At 36.6% G+C, this 24,455-nt stretch overlaps 1 protein-coding gene across 2 annotated transcripts in view; it reads left to right on the forward strand.

Moving 5' to 3' along the window:
- LOC111159173 (diaphanous related formin 2) overlaps positions 1-24,455 on the forward strand; it is a 1,005,724-nt gene that overhangs the window by 477,455 nt on the left and 503,814 nt on the right. For both annotated transcript variants that reach the window (XM_022521608.1, XM_022521609.1), the window contains one exon: positions 14,532-14,633. In XM_022521608.1, coding sequence (XP_022377316.1) covers positions 14,532-14,633 — 102 coding nt within the window. The remainder of the gene's footprint in view (positions 1-14,531; positions 14,634-24,455) is intronic.

The raw sequence follows: 24,455 nt of genomic DNA on the forward strand, positions 1-24,455 counted from the left end.
AATGCAACACAAATCACTATCAGTCATATGTTGATTGGACTATATATGACTCTTTTGAACCTGTAATCTCCATGAGGGCCGAATCTCTAGTGGTTAACATGGTGGCAATCCCATGTTTGGCAGCCAGGGTATATTAGCTGCATGAATGAATGAAACACAAAATAAGTATAGAACCAGGCCCAGCATCAATGTTTATGCCATTTAACCCAAAGAACAAGAGCACAAAAATATGATTTAAGAATATGAAATATACTCACATAACTTGAGACCTGCCATAAGAAAGTATTGAAAAACATAATGAAGTAACATAGTTAAGGGATTGAGTTTTTTAACTAGATAAAATGGAAGAATGTTGTGTTAAGATCACAGAGATTTATTCAGGACTTTGGGGAAACATTTCTGGTCTGGATTTAAAAAAGGAAATAAAGTATTTGTAAACATAAGTCAAAATCTGTTTTGTATACATATATATGCATCTCCTATGTTTATATAGTATATAATTCTGTATGAAATATACATATGTATATTATAGTTATATGTCTATTTATAACACACACTGTAATAATATATTTTTAAAGGAATAAATCATAAATTTAAAAAAAAGAAATATTGGCCCCAATTCATTTATGTGGGGAATGATAGACTTAATTGCAGTGAACCTAACTCAACTCTTCTACTGATCAGATGACTTAATGAGATATCAGACAAAAAAGAAAGGTTATGTTTTGGAAAAAAAGAAAGGGCATTATGGTTCAATACTTTCACTTAACTAACCTTTAAGTGTGCAGTTAACATTTAAAGAAAATTAAGTTTTGGAAGTATTATAGAGTAATTGTAAAAATGTAAAAAGTACTTAAAAGCCCATAGTCTATTAGGAGAAATTCTTCACATAACAGTGACAATCATCAGAAAGTGGGTTTGTGGTATGTAAAAGATGAAGAAAAATCTCATTTGGTGACATAGTTACTGCTTTCCACTTTGCTGTTTTGTTTGTGAACTTCCGCTCATTGACATTTTCTAGGATGAAACTTTCATATTGACTGGGAATCGATCTTTTAAACACAAACCTTCAAATATTTGAAAGAAGATGCTCGGTAGTAAACAGGAGTAGTGGCAGGGAGAAATGGAAGGGGTGCAACTTTATAGGATAGTTGCCTTTCACCTCACAATTTGTCAGAATCTAAATTTGCATTTTAAAATTTAGAATTTCTAGTTTCTATTATGAATAGCTTTTCACTTATAGAGTATATCAGAACTCACCTTTGCAATTTATTTAGAGAATATAAGTAGTGATGGTATCACTAGTCTACCAAAAGTCAAAAGCTGTTTTAAATTTTTTCAAGTTTAAAATACTTGTCCAGTCTTCATTAGTTCACCTGAATTTTTCTTTTATTTCTAGTTACTGTTGTAGGACCCCAACTCTTTCCAAAAGCTCCTACATTGGATGTTTTTAGGGGTCTCCAAAAATATCTCTTGCATCCCATACTAAATTTGTCAGCTATCATGTGGTATCTGTGGGTAATTTTCCTCATTTCCTATTTGAAGCCTCTGCTAAGGATGACTGTAATTTGGGAGAGGGGAATTTTCCCATGGGCCACAGCTACTGTATACTGAAGACCTCTAGATGCCAAGGGTATGGAGTGTTGTGTTCAAAATACAGAAACATGTGTTTCTTCCTTTTTCTCCTTTTTAAATAAAATTGACTAGAGGCGTACCAAAATAGTGCTCATCACACAGCTCCCTTACCACAGCAGACATTTAACTATGTTGAGTGTAGGCAAGCTAGGCCTGGTGATAAAACCAAGAAATACAAAAGCTGCACTCAGAATCACTCCAGTCCTTTTTTCTTTTATTAATTGTGTTATGTTAGTTACCATACAATACATCATTAGTTTTTGATGCAGTATTCCAAGATTCATTGTTTATGTACAATACCCAGTGCTCCGTGGAATATGTGCCCGCCTTAATACCTGCCACCAGGCTTACCCATCCCCCCACCCCCTCCCCTCTGAAATCTTCAGTTTGTTTCTCAGAGTCCACAGTCTCTCATGGTTCGTCTCCCCCACCAGTTTCCCCCAATTCACTTCTCCAGTCCTTTTTTAAAATGCAAGCTTTCTTATTGATTTTAAAATACAGGTTGGATTTCGTTTTGCATGATACAGTACAGTTAGGCAGGAATTTTCTCTCCCAGGAAGCCCCTTAGTCTACCATACAAATGGACTTACAGGTGATTCCTAGGACTGTCCACTTGAGTCTCAAACCATGCCTTGAACCTCTATATATATGTATTGTTCATTTTCTCTCTTGATATGCTTTTGATGAGTAAGTGAAAGAGAATGGAGGCAAATGAGTACTGGTTTGTCTCTTGTCTGTCTTTGTATCCTCCTGCCTCTTCTATACAGGAATTTATGGGCATGAAAACCTATTAATGTTCAATCTTACAATACATCTTTGTGTATAAAGTTTAGTATATATGTAAAAAAATCAGGTGTCTTTAGGGATTGACTGTGATGGCCACTTGCAACATGGGATTCTAATGGAAGCTGATTTATTATACAATAAATAGTATAATAATAGTCTGCATTTGTTACACATGAGAAAGTTTTATTCCAAATCTTACTTATAAATAGAACATACTAAGCACTGACATTTATATAAGTTTATAACACAGCCATAAAATGGTATCCAGAATCAGAATACATCTAAGTCTGCTGAATGTGTTAAATATTTCACATAGCTGAACAGAAAAAGAGAAGGTATGTCACCTATTGTGGAGCCTGCACTGTGAAGAGGAGTTAACAGGTTACATACAGCTAGAAGAGAAACAAAATAACAGTGTTTCACATACTGAGCTGAAATTTTATTTTAAGCCTGATTCATTCTCTTGTACTTCTTTTCATGGTTAAAATTGAGATAAAAAGATTGAGGGGTGCCTGGGTGGCTCAGTGGGTTAAACCTCTGCCTTCAGCTCAGGTCAGGATCTCAGGGTCCTGGGATCGAGTCCCACATCGGGCTCTCTGCTCAGCAGAGAGCCTGCTTCCCCCTCTTTCTCTGCCTGCCTCTCTGCCTACTTGTGATTTCTTTCTCTGTGTGTCAAATAAATAAAATCTTAAAAAAAAAGAAAAGTTTGAAATATGCAGAATTGATACTTCTAATAATTTTAATACTGTACTTAATCTTTCTACCTTAGTTGCCTTGTACTGAAAATTTTGAAAGTGCCTAAACTGATTCTTTGTTTTTCACAATAACATACTTTACCAAAAATCCCATTAACAGAAAAATTTTTAAAAAGCAACTGAGTAATTTACATGCATTGAAAATTCTGAAAGAATGGAAATGATAAAGGGGTATTTAGTTTTCATTTTATAAAAGAAAATTATATTAATGAGGCAAAATAATGGATGTTCTTAATTTTATTTGGTTATAGGTACATGTTGTTATATCAGTTTTCATATTTCTTTTTTTTTAAAGATTTAATTTATTTATTTGACTCAAGTAGACAGAGAGGCAGGCAGAGAGAGGAAGAAACAGGTTCCTTGCCGAGCAGAGAGCCTGGTGCAGGGCTCGATCCCAGAACCCTGATACCATGACCTCAGCTGAAGGCAGAGGCTTAACCCTTTGAGCCACCCAGGCATCCCTGTATTCATATTTCTTTTAAGTGAAAGGTCATGATTTTTTTAAATTTCATTTCAGTGTTCCAGAATTCATTGTTTATGCACCACACCCAGTGCTCCATGCAATATGTGCCCTCCATAGTACCCACCACCAGGCTCACCCAACCTCCCACCCCCAGCCCTTTCAAAACCCTCAGTTTGTTTCTCAGAGTCCACAGTCTCTCATGATTGTCTCCCCCTCAAATTTCCCCCAACTTACCTCTCCTCTCCATCTCCTCATGTCCTCCATGTTATTCCTTATAATCTATAAGTAAGTGAAACCATATGATAATTGACTGTCTCTGCTTGACCTATTCCATTTAGCGTAATCTCCTCCAGTCCCATCCATGTTGGTACAAAAGTTGGGTATTCATCCTTTTTTTTTTTTTTAAAGATTTTATTTATTTATTTGACAGAGAGAGATCACAAGTAGACGGAGAGGCAGGCAGAGAGAGAGAGAGGGAAGCAGGCTCCCTGCTGAGCAGAGAGCCCGATGCGGGACTCGATCCCAGGACCCTGAGATCACGACCTGAGCCAAAGGCAGTGGCTTAACCCACTGAGCCACCCAGGTGCCCCGGGTATTCATCCTTTCTGATGGAGGCATAATACTCCATTGTATATATGGATCATATCTTCTTTACCCATCCATCCCTTGAAGGGTATCTTGCTTCTTTCCACAGTTTGGCAACTGTGGCCATTGCTGCTATGAACATTGGGGTACAGATGGCCCTTCTTTTCACAACATCAGTATCTTTGTAGTAAATACCTAATGGTGCAATTGCAGGGTCATAGGAAGGTCTATTTTTAATTTCTTAAGGAATCTCCACACTGTTTTCCAAAGTACCTGCACCAACTTGCATTCCCACCAAGAGGGTTCCCCTTTCTCCACATCCTCTCCAACACTTGTTGTTTAATGTCTTGTTAATTTTGGCCATTCTGACTGGCGTAAGGTGGTATCTCAGTGTGGTTTGAATTTGAATCTCCCTGATGGCTAATGAGGATGAACATTTTTTTCATGTGTCTGTTAGCCATTTGTATGTCTTCTTTGGAGAAGTGTCTGTTCATGTCTTCTGCCCATTTTTTGACGTGATTATCTGTTTTTTTGTATTGAGTTTGAGGAGTTCCTTATAGATCTTGGATATCAGCCGTGTCATTTGTGAATATATCTGTGGGTTGCCTCTTTGTTTTGCTGACTGTTTCCTTTGCTGTGCAGAAGCTTTTGGTCTTGATGAAGTCCCAACAGTTCATTTTCACTTTTGTTTCCTTTGCCTTTGGGGACATATCGTGAAAGAAGTTGCCGTGGCCAATGTCAAAGGGGTTACTGCCTATGTTCTACTCTAGGATTTTGATAAATTACTGCCTCACATTGAGGTCTTTTATCCATTTTGAGTTTATCTTTGTGTATGGTGTAAGAGAATGGACAAGTTTCATTCTTCTCTACATATATGTCCAGTTTTCCCAGCCCCCTTTAATGAAGAGACGGTCTTTTTTCCACTGTATATTTTTTCCTGCTTTGTCGAAGATTATTTGACCATGGAGTTGAGGGTCCATATCTGGGCTCTCTACTCTGTTCCACTGATCTATGTGTCTGTTTTTGTGCCAGAACCATGCTGTCTTGGTGATCACAGCATTATAGTAAACCTTAAAATCAGGCAACGTAACACCCCCAGTTTTTTTTTTTTCTTTTTGAACATTTCTTTAGAATTCGGGGTTTCTTCTAGTTCCATAGAAATTTTAGGGTCGTTTGTTCCAGCTCTTTGGAAAATGCCGGTGGAATTTTGATTGAAATAGCATTGAAAGTATAGATTGCTGTAGCCACTATAGACATTTTAACAATGTTTATTCTTCAGATCCATGAGCATAGAATGCTCGTTCATCTTTTTGTGTCTTCAATTTCTTTCATGCATGTTCTGTAGTTCCTTGAGTACAGATCCTTTACCTCTTTGGTTAGGTTTATACCCAGGTATCTTATGGTTCTTGGTGCTATAGTAAATGAAATCGATTCTCTAATTTCCCTTTTTTATATTTTCATTGCTAGTGTATAAGAAAGCAACTAATTTCTGTATGTTGATTTTGTATCCTGCCACATTACTGAGTTGCTGTATGAGTTCTGGGAGGTTGGATTGGAGTCTTTTGGGTTTTCCATATAAAGTATCATGTCATCTGCAAAGAGAGAGAGTTTGACTTCTTCATTGCCAATTTGCATACCTTTTATTTCTTTGTGTTGTCTGATTGCTGTTGCTAGGACTTCCAGCACTGTGTTGAACAAGAGTGGCGAGAGTAGGCATCCTTATCGAGTTCCTGATCTCCAAGGGAAGGCTGTCAGCTTTTCCCCAGTGAAGATGATATTTGCTGTGGGTTTTTCATACATAGATTTTATGAAGCTGAGGAATGTTCCCTCTAGCCCTATACTCTGAAGTGTTTTTATCAGGAATGGACGCTGTATCTTGTCAAATGCTTTTTCTGCATCAATTGAGAGGACCATGTGGTTCTTCTCTCTTCTCTTATTGATTTGTTCTAGCACATTGATTGATTTACGAATGTTGAACCACCCTTGCATCCCATGGATAAATCCCACCTGGTCATGGTGGATAATCTTTTTTTTTTTTTTTAAAGATTCTATTTATTTGACAGAGAGAGATCACAAGTGGGCAGAGAGGCAAGCAGAGAGAGAGAGAGGAGGAAGCAGGTTCCCTGCGGAGCAGAGAGCCCGATGTGGGACTCAATCCCACAACCCTGAGATCATGACCTGAGCAAAAGGCAGGGAGTGTTTAGGCCGTTCACATTGAGAGAGATTATTTAAAGATACATTTTTATTGACATTGTATTGCCTGTGAAGTCCTTGTTTCTATAGATTGTCTCCCATAAATTTTTGTTCTGTGACAGTCTTGGGTTCTTTCTTCTTTTATAGAACCCCCCTTAATGTAGTGCTGGCTTGGTGGTCACATACTCTTCTAAACCTTACCGGTCTTGGAAGCTCTTTGTCTCTCCATCCATTTTGAATGTCAGCCTTGCTGGTTAACGTATTCTTGGCTGCATGTTTTTTTTCATTTAGTGCCCTGAATACGTCTTGCCAGCCCTTTCTAGTTGCCAGGTTTCTGTGGACAGGTCTGATGTTATTCTGATGGACCTTCCTCTGTATGTAAGGCATCTCTTCCCCCTAGCTGCTCTCAAGAGCTCCCCTCTAAAATTATGATTCATCAGTTTCACAGTCAGGTGTCTTGAGTTATTTCTAGATTCTATGATATTGGGGGGTGACCTTTTTGCCTCTAGGACAGGAACACTGGTTCCATTCCCCAGATTGGGAAAATTTTCATGGAGAATTTGTTCAACTATATCTCAACTTTTAGTCTTCTTTCTTTTTCCTCCCCCTCAGGGATCCCAATTATTTGATGTTGGAATGTTTCATGGGGTCATTTATTTCCCTAATTCTGTTTTCATGGCTTCTAAGCTCTTTGTTTTAGACTTCCTCCTGATCCTTTTTCTATATCAGTTTGTCCTCTAGATCACTAATTCTATCTTCTGCCTCAGTTACCCTAGCTGTTAGAGAATTTAGATTAGATTGGAACTCATTGATAGCATTTTTAACTTCTTAGTGGGTGTCTTTCACTTATGCCCTAATCGATTCAATGTTGTCATTAATGGTTTTCTCCAACCTGGCCATTGCCTGGTTAATTGTTAACCTGATTTCCCTTTCTGACATACTGTTTATGTCCATATCCAATAGCTCTGATGGAGAGGGCACAGTCTCTGAATTTTTCCTCTCTTGGGTGTTCTTCATCCTAGTCGTTTTGATGACAGATGGCTTAAGGGATGTGTAGCTGAATATATCAACCATGATCCAGGCAAGGTGCACCCTCGAATGCTTCTGAGCAATCAGGAATTCTCACCAAAAAGAAATTTTAAAAGAGAGAGAAAAAGAAAGATACAGAAAAAAGGGGGGGGGGGGAAGAGAAGACCCAGCGAGAATGGGCCCCAATGGTTAGATTTATAAGGTATACAGACAAAAACAGTCAAACAAAAAGACCGACGAAAGTAAATGACAAGGAAAAAAAGAAGAGAACCCACCCAAAATGAACCCCAAGTATAAGATTTATATAGTACCAGAACAGAAAGAAAGAAACAGAATCAGTGACAGAGGAAAAAGATGGGAGGGTGGTCATAAATCCTGTGTGTGTGTGGGAGGAAGGTTATTTTGATTCTTCCTGGGTGTCTCTTGATATCTTTGTTAAAGGACTTAACTTTCCATAGATAAAGGGGGATGAAAACTGAGTTACATATAGGGGTAGTATTGATTGGGGAAAGAGGATTACCTTGAAGCTTATCTCTATATGTATATTAAAAAAAAGTAGAAAAGCAAAAGAAAACACAGGTAAATGTATCAAAAAAGTTCACGTTAAAAGATTATTATGGAATTTGTTGTATTGAACCTCTCACTGGGATGGTAAATGGTTAAAAAATTAAAAATGAATTAAAAAGTCCAAGAGTAGTAGGAGCGAATTAAAAATAAAAGTTTTATATATGAAATATACTGGTTTTAGGCCAATACTGGGAGTTTATTATCTTCTTTTCCCCTGATATTAGGGTTTTACAGTTTTGTGGGGACCCTGTAGTGGTTGTCCTCTCATTTTTTTTGGTTGGCTTTCTGGGGGAGGGGCCTGCTGCATTGTTGTTCAGGCAGTCTTGCTTTGGTTGAGTCCTCCTGACCCCTGTGAAGGGGCTGGCCTCTGAGGAAACTGACTTTTCAGGCTTTTGTTTTCTGGAGGTTTTCTTGTTGGTGGTGGTAGTGGTTTTTGTTTTTTTGTTTTGTTTTGTTTTTCCCTTGACATCTCTTTGAAGGTTTATAGGAAAGCAAAGTGCACCCAGACCTCGTCTCAGAGAAGCCTCAGTCTGTTCTCCTCTGAGTGTTAGAGCACACAGACTCCCCCTCTGCAACTTCCCGCCAGCAGAGCATGTCCCCAGCCACCGTTTCATGGATCACACCAACTCCCACTTGTCTCCTCACCCTGGTGCTAATAAAACCTCAAGCTGTGTTGGTCCAGGGAGCCCTCTTCCAGTGGCTGCCTTTGCCAGGACTGCTGTCTGTTGCAGACAGCCAGAGAGATCCAAACCAGAGATAGCGTGCTGAGATTTTTACACCCGCCTGAGCTGGGAGTGCTCAGACTCTTGCCAATCCTAGAGACCACAGGCTAGCACCTGCAAGGACCTCTCTCAGGGGAGGCTGTGGAGTGCAGCTCAGTCCCTAGTCGTGCAGTGCACGTGCAGAGTGCAAAAGGCTGTGGTTCTAGAGAGTGCTGGCTGGTGTCCAACAGACTCTCTTACCTGCACTGGCGGCTCAGGGACCACAGCCTGGAGGCTTCACCCCCACACTCTCAGGCACGGATGGTCATTGACGGTGGCTGTCCTGGGTCCATGGGCTTAAGCCTGTGCCCATGACTGCCCGAATCCACCAGATGCCCCTTAAGATCTTTTGCTCTTTTTGAGTGTTTTCAACCAGATTCCAAGTTAATGCTGGTCCCCAATCACAGGGCACTATCGTATTGGGGTATTACTTTCCAATGGGTCGCTTCTGGTGGCTCCCTCCCCCTTCTGTTTATCCTCTGATACCAGTTCGATCCTTCAGAACTCCACTTTACCTTACCACTGGTGTCTTCTGCCCCGGTAGGGATCCAAAAGTGTATAATCCTACATCTTAAACTGATTTCATGGGTGTTCAGAGTGTTCTGGTAGATAATTAGTTCAGTTTAGGGGACTTGTTGAAACAGTGTTTCCTATTTCTCCCCCATCTTGCCCCCTCCTCTGAAAGGGCATGATATTTTAACCTTAATTTCATCACTTACACAGTGGATGCCATTGCAGGCCTAGAGTTTAATGGAAATGCAAAGTTAACTGTAAGGAGGGAAAATGTAGCAGAGAGAACAAAAGAGAACTTTTACCATGTACAGAACATGATACAGTTGTTTCCCATGGGACTTGTGGTATATGTTGCCTACTGTATCTTTTAATGTGTACTTGCATTCATTAAGGGATATTGGCCTGAGGTTGTTGTATCTTGGTATCAGGGTAATGATGGCTTCATAGAATGAGTTAGAAAGTGTTCCCTCCTCTTAACTTTTTTGGAAGAGTTTCAAAAGGATTGGTGTTAATTCTTATTTAAATATTTTATGGAATTCATCAGTGAATCTATCAGGTCCTGGGCTTTTCTTTGTTGGGAGGGTTTTGATTACTTAAACAATCTCCTTAACTTGTTATAGTTCTACTCAAATTTTCTTTCTTTTTTTTCCCGCCTGGACTCAGATTTGGTAGTTTGTGTGTTTCTAGGAATTTGTCAATTTCTTCTAGGTTATCCAGTTTGCTAGTGTACAATTATTCATAGTATCCTTTTATAATATTTTTTAAACTTCAATAAAATCAGTAATAATGTCCCAACTCTCATTTGTGATTTTAGTTATTAGAGTCTCTCTCTTTCTCTCTCTCCCTCTTTTTTTTTTTTCCTTTGGTAACCAATCTCTGCTAAAGATTTGTCAATTTTGAAATCAACTTTCAGTTTCATTGATTTTTCAATTTCATTGGTTTTTCAGTTCTCTAACTAATTAATTAATTAATTACATTTTACCTCTTTTCTAATTTTTACATTTCCTTCTTGCTTTGGCTCAAATATGATTTTTCTCTAGTTCTTTAAGTTATATTGTTAGGTTATTATTTTTTTTAAAGATTTTATTTATTTATTTGACAGAGAGATCACAAGTAGGCAGACAGGCAGGTGGGTGGCGGGGTGGGGAAGCAGGCTCCCTGCTGAGCAGAAAGCCCAGAGCCAGACTCAATCCCAGGACCCTGATATCATGACCTGAGCCGAAGGGCAGTGGCTTAACCCACTGAGCCACCCAGGTGCCCATATTTTTAGGTTATTAATTTAAAGCCTTTTTTAATGTAGATGTTTATTGCTATAATTTTCCTCTTAGCAGTGTTTTTGCTGAATTCCATAAGTTGTAGCATGTTGTGTTTTCATTTTCATTCATATCAAGATATTTTATAATTTCCCCTGTAATTTCTTTTTTGACCTATTGTTTTTTAAAAAGTGTTATTTCAGCATTTTTGTGAATTTTCTCCTTTTCCTTTTGCTGTTTATTTCTAGTGGCATTTCCATTGTGATCAGAAAAGATACTTTGCATGATTTGTCAGTTAAAATTTACTAGGATTTGTTTTTTTGGTCTGATATGTAATATATCTTGAATGTTCCATGTGCACTTAAGAAGAATGCATATTCTGCTGTTGTTAGGAAGAATGTTTTGTATAAATATTCTTTGGGGTAATCAGATTATAGTGATGTCCAAATTCTCTATTTTCTTGTTATTCTTCTGTCTTCTTGTTCAATCCATTATTGAAAGTTCAGTATTAAATACTCCCCCTATGGGGCTCAGTAAATCAAGTGTTTAACTCTTCGTTTTGGTTCAGGTCATCACATCTCAGGGTTGTGGGATCAAGCCCTGCATCAGGTTCTACACTCATAGCAGAGTCTGTTCATCCTGCTCCATCTGCTGTCCCCCACTCTCTCTCTTTCTCTCAGATAAGTAAATAAAATCTTGAAAAAAATTATTCCACCTATTATTTCATTTTTTTAGGTTTTTTTATTTATTTACATAATCTCTACACCCCACATGCTACTTGAGCTCATAACCCCAAGATCAAGAGTTTCATGCTCTTCTGATTTAGTCAGCCACAGCCCTTCCACCTGTTACATTAGAACTACCTTTTCCTCTCTTCAATTCTGTCAATTTTTATTTCATATATTTTTGAGCTTTTAGTTGCTTTTAGTTGGGTATTTGCTTATAATTATATTTTCCTGATGCATTGAAAATTTTATCAATATAGAATATCCTTTGTTTCTTTGTTTCTTTATTTTTTTTTTATTTCAAGTTTATTTTGTCTGGCAATAATATAGCCACCACAGTTTGTTTTTGTGTATGTGTGTTTATATATGGTTACTAATTACATGGAATATATTTTTCCATTCTTTTGCATTCACCCTCTTTTATCTTTTTATTTAAAGCTGAGTCTCATGTAGACTGTGTATAGATAAATATGTTTGTTTTTAAATCCAATCTTCCAAGCCCTTTCTTTTACTTGGAGAATTTAATTTATGTACATTTAAAGTAATTATTCCTAACGAAGGGCTTAGTTCTTCCAGCTAGCTGTTTTCTGTATCTCTTACATGTTTTTGTTCCTTAATTTCTCTATTACTATTTTCATATTTATTTATTTATTTTTTGGTGGCCTACTATTTTGATTCCCACCTTTATCTCTGTGTTATTTTCTTACTAGTTTCTTTAGGGATTATAATTGATATCTTAAACTTATAACAGCCCATTTTTAATAATAGGAGCTTAGTTTTAATAATATACACTCTTCCTATACATATTTGTCCCTTTTACATTGTTTTTGTCACAGATTGCATCATTATACATTATATGATCATTGACATAGATTTTTAATTATTGTGTTATTCATTTGCCTTGTAAATCATAGGAAAAAATGTTGGAAACCAAAAGTACAATAACATTCAGTTGTATATTTACCTATGTAATTACCTTTATAATTATTCACTATTTCTTATGTCTTTGAGTTACTCTTTAGTGCCCTTTTATTTATGTCTGTAGGACCTCCATTAGTATTTCTTTTTTTTTTTAAGATTTTATTTATTTATTTGACAGAGAGAGATCACAAGTAGGCAGAGAGGCAGGCAGCAGACGGGGGGTTGGGAGCAGGTTCTCCGCTGAGCAGAGAGCACAATGTGGGACTAGATCCCAGGACCCTGAGATTATGACCTGAGCTGAAGGCAGAGGCTTAACCCACTGAGCCACCCAGGTGCCCCTCCATTAGTATTTCTTACAGAACAGGTTTGCTAGCAATAAATTATATTTGTTATTGTCAATTTTGGAATATCTTACTTTCTCCATCATTGTTTAAAGGAAGATAGTTTTGCTGGAGACAGAATTCTTAGTTGAGAGTTTGTTGTTATTATTATTATTATTATTATTATTATTTTAATTTGAGGACTTTAAATATGTTACCCCACTACCTTTTTACTTACATTGGAGAAATCAGATGTTAATCTTATTGTGGATCCCTTAAATGTAACAATTCACTTCCCTCTTGCTGTTTTAAAATTACTTCCTTTCTTGGCAGTTTGATTCAATGTGTCTCAGTGTGGACTTCTTTCAGGTCCTGCTCAGAGTTGATGTATTTGTTCATAGTTTCCTTTAGCTCATTGAACATACTTAAGATAGTTGATTTAGTGTTTTTGACTACTAATTCCAAAATTGAGTTTCTTCAGAGACAGTTTCTGTCATATTCTTCATTTTTTTCATGTGTAACTTATGCCTTCCTATTTTTTTGTTTGTTTTATGTTTTTTTCTTGTTGTTGCTTTGTTTTGCTTTTTGCATGCCTTGTAATTTTTTGTTTTTGTTTAGAACTAGACATTTAAGTATTTTATAATTGTGGAATTTGGATTTTTCTACACCTCACAGACTGCTGAGTTTTGTTTGTTGGGAGCTGTAGCTATTTGTAATTTTTCCAAACAATTGTTGCAAGCTGTATATTCCTTGTATGTGGTTACTGGGTTTATGGTTTTATTATCTCTACTGTCAGCCAGTAATCTGACAAAATTTCCTTAAATGGTTGGTTCCAAAAAATAGGGGAGGTGTTCCTATTTAAGTCTTTTGATAGATGCCATCTGGGGAAGCTACTGCAACCTAAGAGGGTTGAAACCAAGGCAAGCACTTGCACTGGCCCTTCAGGGAACTGCCAAACCAACCAAAATGCACATCCTTAAATTTCAGATAACATGAGTCCCACTGCCCACCGTGGCATTAGCCAGCACCTCAAGGACACAGACACTATCTTCATAGTGGTGCTGAGGAATGGAGTTTGATACCTGTTTGTGCATGTTGTTCTCTTACCACAGAACAGCAGTGTTTCCCTTCAACAGACACTTCCCTTGTTGTGAGTATCCAAGTAGGTTATAGTATTTTGAAGTAGTTTATTTGAATTACTCTTTCTAGCTCAGTGATTGCTTTTGTGGTGGGACCAATCCCTGGAATGTACTTTTCTGCCATTTTGTGTCAGCCCTACTTTCTTAAATCTCTTTTCCTGCTTTTCTTCCTTTGATGTATTTTTTGAAATCCCATACATGCCCCCAAAATGTTGGTTGCTTGCTAATGTAATGATAATTAGAACTGTATCATAGTCCAAGATAAACTAGGTTGAGAAGAATTCATCAATTTTGATTCTCTTCAGCATCAGACTTGAACATTCAGATTTCACTGCTTTCGCTAGGTTCTCCATTAAAGTGGGAATGCATTGTGTATTTAAGTACATTGTAAATAATGGGAGATTTTTTACAGGCTTGGTATGGTTCATAAGATTAGAGATTACTCCTAATTTTGTCCATTATGAAGAATAGAGTCGACTTTTATTATTGTTATTACACATGATTTAATTTTACATAGTATTTTTATGTTTTCCGAATGAATTGACTTTCTGATAGAAAATAAAGCTTAAAAATGCAATATGGGTTTAAGGCCTAGAAATTTAGTCAGTTTTACCATGTCATTTACTTCCATATGGTCTTTTTATTATCATTTATGTACCGCAGTCCATGGAAAGCAAATGCATTTGTATATTTAATCAAATTAAATTGTAGTTCATTTTTTGGTTATTTATTTGGGACAGAAGGGGTGTATACACTGGTGCCATAACAGGAACAGGATCGTAATCAGAAACTTACTATCCTAGATAATCACTTTTAGAGTTGTTAATGTAGGCTTAACAGTCCTAATAATAAAATATTAAACTTTTATACTTTTATTTCTTTTTAGAACCTTGTAAAACATCTTCCAGAGCAGAAAGTACTCAGTGAATTAGCACAGCTGAGGAATGAATATCATGACCTCTGTGAGCCCGAGCAATTTGGAGTTGTGGTATGTATCTAGCATAAGGGCCCACAGACTGTGTTGTGATGTAGTAATTATCAGAAACAGTGAAAAGGACATTTCAGTTGTTGATTTTTTTCAAACTGCATAGCTACGTAATGTTATATTTAACATTGTCAGGGAAAAGAACTTTATTATTGTTTGTCATGGTTTTGAAAATATAAAGAAATTAAGTTTTTATTCCGCAGAGTACCTCAAGGTATCTCATGGCATCTCCTCCATACTAGTGCCAATATTTAATTCTATTAATATATGAAAAGTAGTATATATTATTGTATTGTCTATTTTTCTTTTATTTAGGTCTTGGTGTTAGAATTTCCCCCTCCCCAATTTAGGCTAAATAAAAGAGTAGAAACTAGATAAATAGCAATAGTTTAAAAAATTTTGTTATATATATGTATCAGAGAAACCACAAGAATTTTTAGATTTCCTTTTGTGTGTCATTAATTAATTGAAAATTTTAAATACACTGTTACAGTTGGGAAGAAAATCTCATAAATGCATATCATACTTTAGTATGATTAAATCATTATTGGAATGAGTTGTGTTTGTTCATCCCCTCTTCATTTTAAGAGGTACAAAAGATGACTAGAGATAAATTATGTATTAGAGAATATAGTTATATGTTTTAAGCATTCCTCAGACATGCTATTGAAGTAATGGACAACACATGGGAAAGACAGGATGGTGATTTATTTAATCTCTTGGAGAAAAAAAATACTATTTTTAACTTAGGTATTCAGTACAAGTTTGTTCAGTGTATGAATGAGAAGCTATACTACGGCTGCTAACTTTATCCTGGCTCCCTACCAATGTCATATCTGAATACTAAGATTGAAAATTATATTGGAACTAGTAGTCGAATACTGTGTTTCAAATATTTTATTCCCTTTTTAATAGTAATATATTATAATTTATCTGATTTGGTACTTTGCAATTTAAAAATCACGTTTAAAGTCAAAATGTGATAGATGGGACAGAGAACATAACTTTTTAACATGTGCAATAACTGCTTGCCCATATTCAAGCTTATTAATTCTCAGATATGGCATTGTGTATAGTAGTATAGGAGGGTTCTGTCAAATCCTTGAAAAGAAAATCAGGAATGTATTTTTGGGATGAGGTAGAGCTAATGTAAAGATACCTGAGGAAGATCTTTTTTCTTCTTTTTTGAATTAAGCAAATTATTCTATCTAGTCAGTTGAGCTGACTAGATATTATTTATTAATAGTGGTGCTTTAGTGCAATATTAAATAATAAAATTTTCTAGACCAAAGTCCTCATTTGAAACTTAAGCTACTTGAATTCATACCATAATTGAAGAAAGGCTATATACTATCTGAGAATTCAGCTGATTCATGATGGTTATGAGTTTTACAGTAGGTACACTACACAGTTTCTCTGGTCATTTTTTTTCCTGAATGCTTTTTATCTTGGAAGATGTATTAGTTTGCCAAGCAAGTCCTTCAAGAGGATTATCCTTGGTGCCACACTGAGAAAATGAATTTTGGGGACATAAAAAGCAATATACCTTCTGAACTAAAAGCAAAATAGAAAATGGAAGAGATTTTTTGTTTATGCACATAATGATAAATTATTCTGGGTCTGTGAATATGAAGTTATCTGATCCTCTTATTTAACTCTCCCCATCCTTAGTTACATGTCTGTAGGGAAAAAAATCAAGGACATTACAAAGTAATTTGTGCGATGTAAATCACCCAAGGTAGTATCCATTAGGATTTGCCAAATAAAATTTAGATAATCTCATATCTAGGATAATATTTTTGAAATAATGATAGGCCCTATTACCTGCTATTATTGTTGCCATTATTATTTATAGAGAAAATGTATTGGGGTGCTTAGAATAATATCTTATATATAATAGATAATAAATGTTTATTGAATTGAATTACAGGATGATTATTAGACCCAACTCTGAGCCTGAGATTAAAAATAGCATATTTTAGGGACACCTGTGTGGCTCAGTTAGTTAATTGTCTGCCTTCAGTTCCGTTCATGATCCCAGGGTCCTGGGATCAAGTCCCACATCAGGCTCCTTGCTCAGTGGGAAGCCTGCTTTTCCTACTGTCTGCTGCTACGCTGCCTATGCTCCCTTGCTCTCTATCTCTCTCACTGAGAAATAGATAAATAAAATCTTCTAAAAAATAATAGTAAAAAGTAAAAAAAGCATATTTTAGATCTGTAAAAGTAAAAACTGTGTTAAAACATATTTCTCCAGGTCAGTGCTAAAATTAGATTAGCTTTGGTGTGAATATACTCAAAGACTTTTTAATCCTCAAAATATATCGACAGCCTACATTTAGGAAAATTTCAGAAATGTGTAGAATCATCTGCAGTAATGAGAGAGGCTCCAAACTGGTTGTCTTGTTTCTGCTAATTCCCCCATCAATACAATTAGTGTAGTCTACTGAAAATCTATATCCAGCATGTGATGTCTGTATTGAAAACCTTCAGTGTCTCCTGGAATTTACAGAATAAAACCCGATCTCCTTAGTATTCTCATTGTGCCGCTAACTCTGTGGCCTTATTATCTCCCTGTTCTCCTTGGTGAACTGAGTGAATTGGTGTCTTTATGACATTTTAGCTTTTACCTCGGCGGGACTCTCATTGCCATTTCAGCAGTTATTTTACTTGATCCTATTCAGTGGCCTTTTATTTTCCATAGCAGCTATACCGTATCTTACCTGCTCTCCTCAGGTCTTCTAACCCTCCTCTCCCCATTCTTTTCAATTAATACCAACAGTGTAATCTCTTACCAGAGAAAAAGGAAAGCACTTAGGCTTTTAGGACCTCCAATATCTCTTCTGCCTGCAAGGCTATCTCTAGACATATCTTTTATTAACCTGTTCTCTGTCAAATCTCAGAAAAAGGGATACCTTATTACTATAACTAATATTGTTGTTGCTATTATTATTTATAGAAATAAAATGTATTAAAGAGTTACTGTTTCTGATACCATGTTAAGCATTTTTATATGCACTGTCTTATGTATTCTTCATTACCCTATGAGGGTAGCACTTTTATTAGCTCCATATATGAATGAGGAAACCCTGTCTAAAGAGGGCTAGGGACCTTGTCCCAAGGTTCATAGTAAGTAGTAGATGTGGAATTCAAACCCAGGCAGTCTGAGTTCATAGATGGTGTTTTTATTCATTTTTTTATTTAAAAAATTTTATTTTGGGGGCACCTGGGTGGCTCAGAGGGTTAAGCCTCTGCCTTCGGCTCAGGTCATGATCTCAGGGTCCTGGGATTGAGCCCCGCATCAGGCTCTCTGCTCGGCAGGGAGCCTGCTTCCCCCTCTCTCTCTGCCTGCCTCTCCGCCTACTTGTGATCTCTCTCTGTCTATCAAATAAATAAATAAAAATCTTTAAAAAAAAATTTTAGTTTTATTAAAGAATAATTGACATACAGTAGTGTTTTAGCTTCAGTGTATTAGTGATTTGATATTTATATACTGTACAAAATAGACACCACAATAAGTCTAGTTACCATCTGTCACTTTACAAAGTTATTACAATATCATTGACTATATTCCCTATGCTATACCTTACATCCCTGTGTCCTATGTATTTTAGAACTGAAAGATTGTACGTTTTAATCCCCTTCAGCTGTTTCATGCATCCCTTTATTCTCCTCCCATTTGGCAACTACTAGTTTATTCTCCATATGTATGAGTCTTTGTTTTGTTTGTCATTTTTTTTTACAATCCAAATATCAGTGAAATCATATGGGGTTTGTCTTTTTTTTTTAACTTATTTCACTTAGTATAATACACTCAAGGTCCATCCATGTTGTTGCAAATGACAGGATTTCAGAATAATGTTATATTACACAGACACACACAAACACACACACACAATATATCAAATCTTTATTCACTTATTGATAGACATTTAGGTTACTTCCATATCATGGATATTATAAATAATGCTGTGATGAACATAGGGGAGGATGTTTGTCTTTTCAAATTAATGTTTTTGTTTTCTTCTAAGAGATAAAGAGTGGTTTTAACTGCTATAGTGTTCCATTGTGTGTGTGTTTGTGAGAGATGCTCTGCTACATGATAATTTACTTATCTCTCTTTTGGGCATAAAAGATTTCATTTATTTATGACAAAGAATGTGCAGGGGTAGGGGCAAAGGATGAGAGACAATCTCAAGCAGAATCCCTACTGAGTGGGGAGCCAGGTATGCAGCTCAGTCTCTTAGGACTCGGAGATCATGACCTGGACAGAAACCAAGAGTCCAACACTAAGTGACTGAGCCACCCAGGTACGCCTGGGCATTACTATTTCTTGCTTATTTTATACTTCTGTTATTTTATTACCGCCTCTTTGTCATTCTGCACTTAGACTTTCTTTTCAGGAAAAAAAAATAAGGTTAAGTCACTCACTGCCCAAAACTGAATAAACTGATAGCTGCATAGATGGTTGAATATAAATCATTTATTGATTCTAAGGTCCCTGATAGCTGTTGCTCTCTATTTCCTAGCACCTGTTTTTTCAAAGATTCATCTCCTTTACTTCTCATCCACTATTCAACCAATAATCAGAATGCTGCCTTAAACTATGCATTGAAAATTATCTAAGGGAGGTCATTAATTATCTCCTAATTGCATCTAAAATATGCATCAAGTTCTACTCTTCATCTAAGCCATTACTACCTTAGCCCAAGCCAACATCATCATTTTCTTAAACAATTATAACATACTTCTAGTTTGTTTTCCCCACTCATGCAAAAGCCTTTCTCCAAGTCAGTCTCAGCACAGCCCTCAAATGTGGCATTTCTAGAGTTCATTTGTCTTGTGACATATTGTTTATTTGCTTAAAGCATCAGTGCTGTCGTATGGCACTAAGGCTGCAATATAAACTCCTCACCAGAATTTACCACCTCTCCCACTTCTGTCTCCTGTGGCTTGGCTTCTTGGTCATTATACTTCAACCACATTGTGTTTTATTTTTCAGTGTTTTGAATTTACCAGGTTCTTTCCTGCCTCTGGCCCATTACACATCCTGCTGCTGCTTACTCTCACTTGCTGCCTGCCTCTTTCCTGTTTATTCTTCCACTTTTAGCTTAAAGTTCATTTTTCCAATGATACCTTCACTTGCCTATCAATCAAAATTAAGGCTCTCTATTAAAATCCCACAGATCACCTTTTTTTACCCTTTTCCTTTCTAGAAATTATCATGGTTCTTAGTTAAATATTCATTTGTGAGTTTGTTTATTGAATGTCTATAAACCCCTACTACATTGCAACTTCTTCAAGAGCATACATCATCATGCTGATTTTATTCACATGGTATATGCTTAATATATATTTGATGAATGTGTAACTTGAATCCAAAATCAAGTGGGTTCATTTTAGTCCTAATTCTCTATCCATGTGGCACTTGATAATATTGAAGAATTTAGCTGCCTTATTGAAAATTTTTCTTTATGTGCCTTCTCTAACAATATTCTTTCTTAATTTCATTCCTATAACCTCTGCCAGGGGCCTGCATAGTTTCTATTATTATGTAACTTCTTGAATGATAAAAACAAATCTCATCAGTTAGTAATAGGCATATGCCAGAAGTGACATTATTCCTGCAAGATTCATTAAAATTTTCATCATCAAACAAAAAACAATAAAATTGGCAAAACTTGGGAAATAATCTGGCTGTGACTTTTTGAAAGAAATAAACTTACCTGAGATAGTGACTGGGCTGCTAAGCTTTCTCTAAACTTTTTGGTTCCTTTTAGCAGTAACATCATTGGGCTTGCTTATATTCACATGTAATAAGTTGAAAAGAAACAAAAAGGGGAAAAAAAAGAAAAAAAAAAGAAACGAATAATAAAGCCCAGGGACCTTTTCCTCTGTTCAGAGGCAGACTACCTGGTAAGAGCAATATGCCCTTTGTCACACCTTTTATGATCAATATTCCTTTTCTTTGGTGGTAGTGATGGTGGGGAGGTGGGTAGATTGTCTGCAAAGCATCCCACCAACTTGTCCTCCAACGCGCCTCCCACAGAACTGAATTTGGTACATCATTGTAATTATGTGCTGTACTTTTACTGGGGAGGGGGGGAAGCACAGATCTTTGAAAGCTTTGCCAGTTAGAACCCCAGCAGGAACTTTTAGACTCTTAAGAAAGTGTTTGCATCTCAGCTGTTCTGAAACCTCAAAGCTATGGAAATTCCCACTTGTCTTGCACTGAGGATGGAGACCCATACTGTGTGTATCTAGTAAACTAACATGTCTTCTGAGAAAAAGAAGGCAATAATTAGTTCTTTTAGTAATCAGTACTTTGTTTTTCTGAGTTCAAAATTACCCATATTTTTCAATTAAAAACATTCTGCAGCTATAATCTAACAAAAATGTTTGAGATAGCCTTGTGCATAAAAACATTTATAATGAAAAGTACAGATTATATGATATTGTTGATAGCAAATTTAATTTTTTTCTTTTTCTACACAAATACGTGAAGGCACAAGGAGTGGATTTATGCCTGTAGTTGGAAGTACAACTATAAAATCGGTGTGCTTTTTAATTTTTTTTAAGCCTCATAAGAGCTAATGAGCTCTATTCAAGATAGCTTAACCAGGTGAAAAGGAAAATTCTAAAAGCTTTTTTTTCTCTCCCACATATCATCAAAAGCAATTAGTTTAGATGGAAATTTATAGCTCTTCTGTTCCATTAACATTAAACGATTATTCAGGTTTGCATATTCATTGGGAAAATCACTTTTTTTTCATATGATTTCATTAGTGTTTTGATATGTAATGTCTTGGTTTTTTCTGTTTTCATTCTTTTCGTAAGCATGAATGCTAGCTCTTATATCTAGATGTGTATTTATTTTATCTGGTGAAAAAACCGGTTTGATAATTTTGAGATTGAGTAAAAGAAAACCACTGTAACTCATTCTCAAATCCATGTGTTCATATTTTTGTTCATTCCATTAACTTATAATACTTCATTTTGTAGCAGGATTGCTTATTTATATCAGCTTTTACAATAAAATAAAATACACCTGAAAACAACATTCAGATTAGGCCTATGAACATGAATCAGTTTTGCGATCAATTGCTTTTCATTAAGTTTTAAAAACCAGGAATTAACTCATTTTCCCATGTTTATCAGTAATTCCTAATACAATAGCATATTGCAGCAGTCATTTTGATGGCCATTCTTGGCCTCAAACAGTTGTTTTCAGGATTTTTGACATTCTTTCAAATTCTTATGTGATTCTCTTGAGTTTACAGTGTGTTTGGGAGCAGACTTTGTTACTGTGTTTTGTTTCAGACTAAAGACTGCTAGATGTTTGTTGATGCATAACTTCCATGTTACCACTATCTTTGGGGAAAGTATTCTCTATTAAAATTTTTAATTGAAGTATAGTAAACATACATATTAGTTTCATGTTCACAACATTGTGATTTGACAACTCTGTACGTTATACAACACTGTTAGGGTATGGAGTCGACCACCCCTCAATTAGACAGAGAACACTTGGGATAATGCAAGTCACACAGCGAAGTTTATTTGACAAGCTTAAGCTTGGGCCCAAGTATACCAGACACAGCAGAGTAGGGACTTGGACCCCGAGGCTAGTTAAGGCAGGGGTTTTTATGGGTCATTACAAGAGGCTTGGGGCAGGGGAAGGAGGAGAAGTTTCAGACTTTTCTGCAGTAGGCTGATTAGCTGTTGCCAGGCTGGTTACAGGGCTAGGTACTTTCTTGGAAGTGTTACAGGGTTAGGTATAGTGGTTTTTCCTGGAAGTGTTTACAGGGTTAGGTATTCCTGTTACTAAAGCAGGGTGGAGGGGTCTCTGGAACTAAAGCAGGATGGGGGGGGTCCCTGGAACTAAAGTAAAGTAGGGGAAAGTTCAGCCCTTGGGCCTGAGATGGCTGCCCAAGCTAAGATGGCTGTACCTATGTAACCCACTCTTACAGTCTATTTTTCCAAAGTCTCATTTTATAGATTAACTATGGCTCTTATCTCTCCTTTACATCTTTTTGTTTTTAAAGATTTTATTTATTTATTTGACAGACAGAGATCACAAGTAGGCAGAGAGGCAGGCAGAGAGAGAGGGGGAAGTAGGCTCCCCGCTTTGCAGAGAGCCTTATGTGGGGCTCGATCCCAGGACCCAGAGATCATGACCTGAGCCGAAGGCAGAGGCTTTAACCCACTGAGCCACCCAAGCGCCCCATCTCCTTTACATCTTCTATAGAAACATTTGCCATTGGCTCCATATACTAGGTGAACTTGTATTGATTATTTTGTCCAGTGCAGGTACAAGGTGTACTGCAGAAAGTACAGTGATAAGCAGGAGAGATCCTTCCCTTGAGGAGGTTATTGTCTAAAAGACGATAAGAAAATTAGTTACTAGAAAATCACAGTTCTTGCTATATTTCCATACTTCCAGGAAGAGTTTTGCTCAGTTACTGAGTCTGGATTTCACAGTTTGTATAGGCAGTTCTCTCTGCTATCTAACTTAAATCTACCCTTCTTTAATGTGTCTTCATTATCATAACCTTTATTATAGTCACAGATACAAATTATTATTGTCAGTGTGCAGTGAGTCCTAATAGTATTTAACTATTTGGGACAAATATCTTGTAACAAACTATATTTGTTACAAACATATCTGTTAATTCTAATAAATTCTTAACATTATATTTTGAAGTGACTATAAGATCAATTATGTTTGCATATGATGATAGTTGAAGGTATGTTTCTTGTCAGTGCAAAAAGAAAAGTAATAGAAATAACCTTAAAGGCGGGTGACACACAGAAGGAGTGACATGTAGCTATCTCCTTTTCCTTCACACATGATTTTTATACCTGTGACTTTTTTTTTTCCCTCTCTGGATTCTTACAGTAGTTTGGCAATAGATCGATACTCACCAGCTGCATAGGTAATGAAGTGTATAAAATTTAAATTATATAAACAAAAGTTGGTCCAATTCTTTGGGGAAATAACCCATTTGTAGCTGCTCTCACTAAAGCTGTCAGTGTATTTTTTTAAATGTAGTACAGATCAGCTAAACAAATGATAGCTGCTTGAGGTGATTTGATAGACAAATACCTCACAACACAAATAAATCCTGTACATATGTTATGCCCCAATAATGGGTCCGTGACTAAAGGAGTGAGACTGATACAAAGCGAAGGTCAAGCAAAGCTTTATTTCACACCAAGCATCAAGAATCTAACCCAGTGTTCGGGGACGCACCTCTTACAAGAGAGGGCAACCCTTCTCTGTTTCACAGACCAGCTTTTAAGGGCAAAGACCATGCGGTCTGGCCTGGCCATGCACAGGTGACCAATGAGATTGTAACACACACAGGAAACTCCACAGTGATGCTAGGTGACCAATTGAATTACAATTTACCCTAGTAGACATTAGAACCAGCCTATTACACCTTGATTAGAATTGGCGCCAAAAAGGCTCCCAAAGGGGAGGGGGTGGGGGGCATAGTCCTTGGTAGCTAGGAAGATAGTATGCAACACCCCACTGATCGGATGTCTCCACCTGGCCTGACCCACCCTTGTATCTGGGCTTTGTTACCCGGAGCTGGTTTCCAGGACTTGTTTTTAAGTAAATCCCTTGGGGGAAGGGGAGCAGGGACAGTTTAAGGGTTAAACAACAAGGTTTTTGTTTAACTTTAATGAAAGCGTCTTGCTAAATAGGTCCTTACACATAATATAACACCATGATCAGCACCCCATAGTACTTCAAGGAATGAATTATAAAACAAAGAATGTCAGTCAACTAAAATGCTTCTAGGGAGCACAACTAAAAAAACA

Source organism: Enhydra lutris, unplaced genomic scaffold, assembly GCF_002288905.1.
Source record: "Enhydra lutris kenyoni isolate GAN:26980312 unplaced genomic scaffold, ASM228890v2 scaffoldscaffold67, whole genome shotgun sequence".
NCBI lineage: Eukaryota > Metazoa > Chordata > Mammalia > Carnivora > Mustelidae > Enhydra > Enhydra lutris.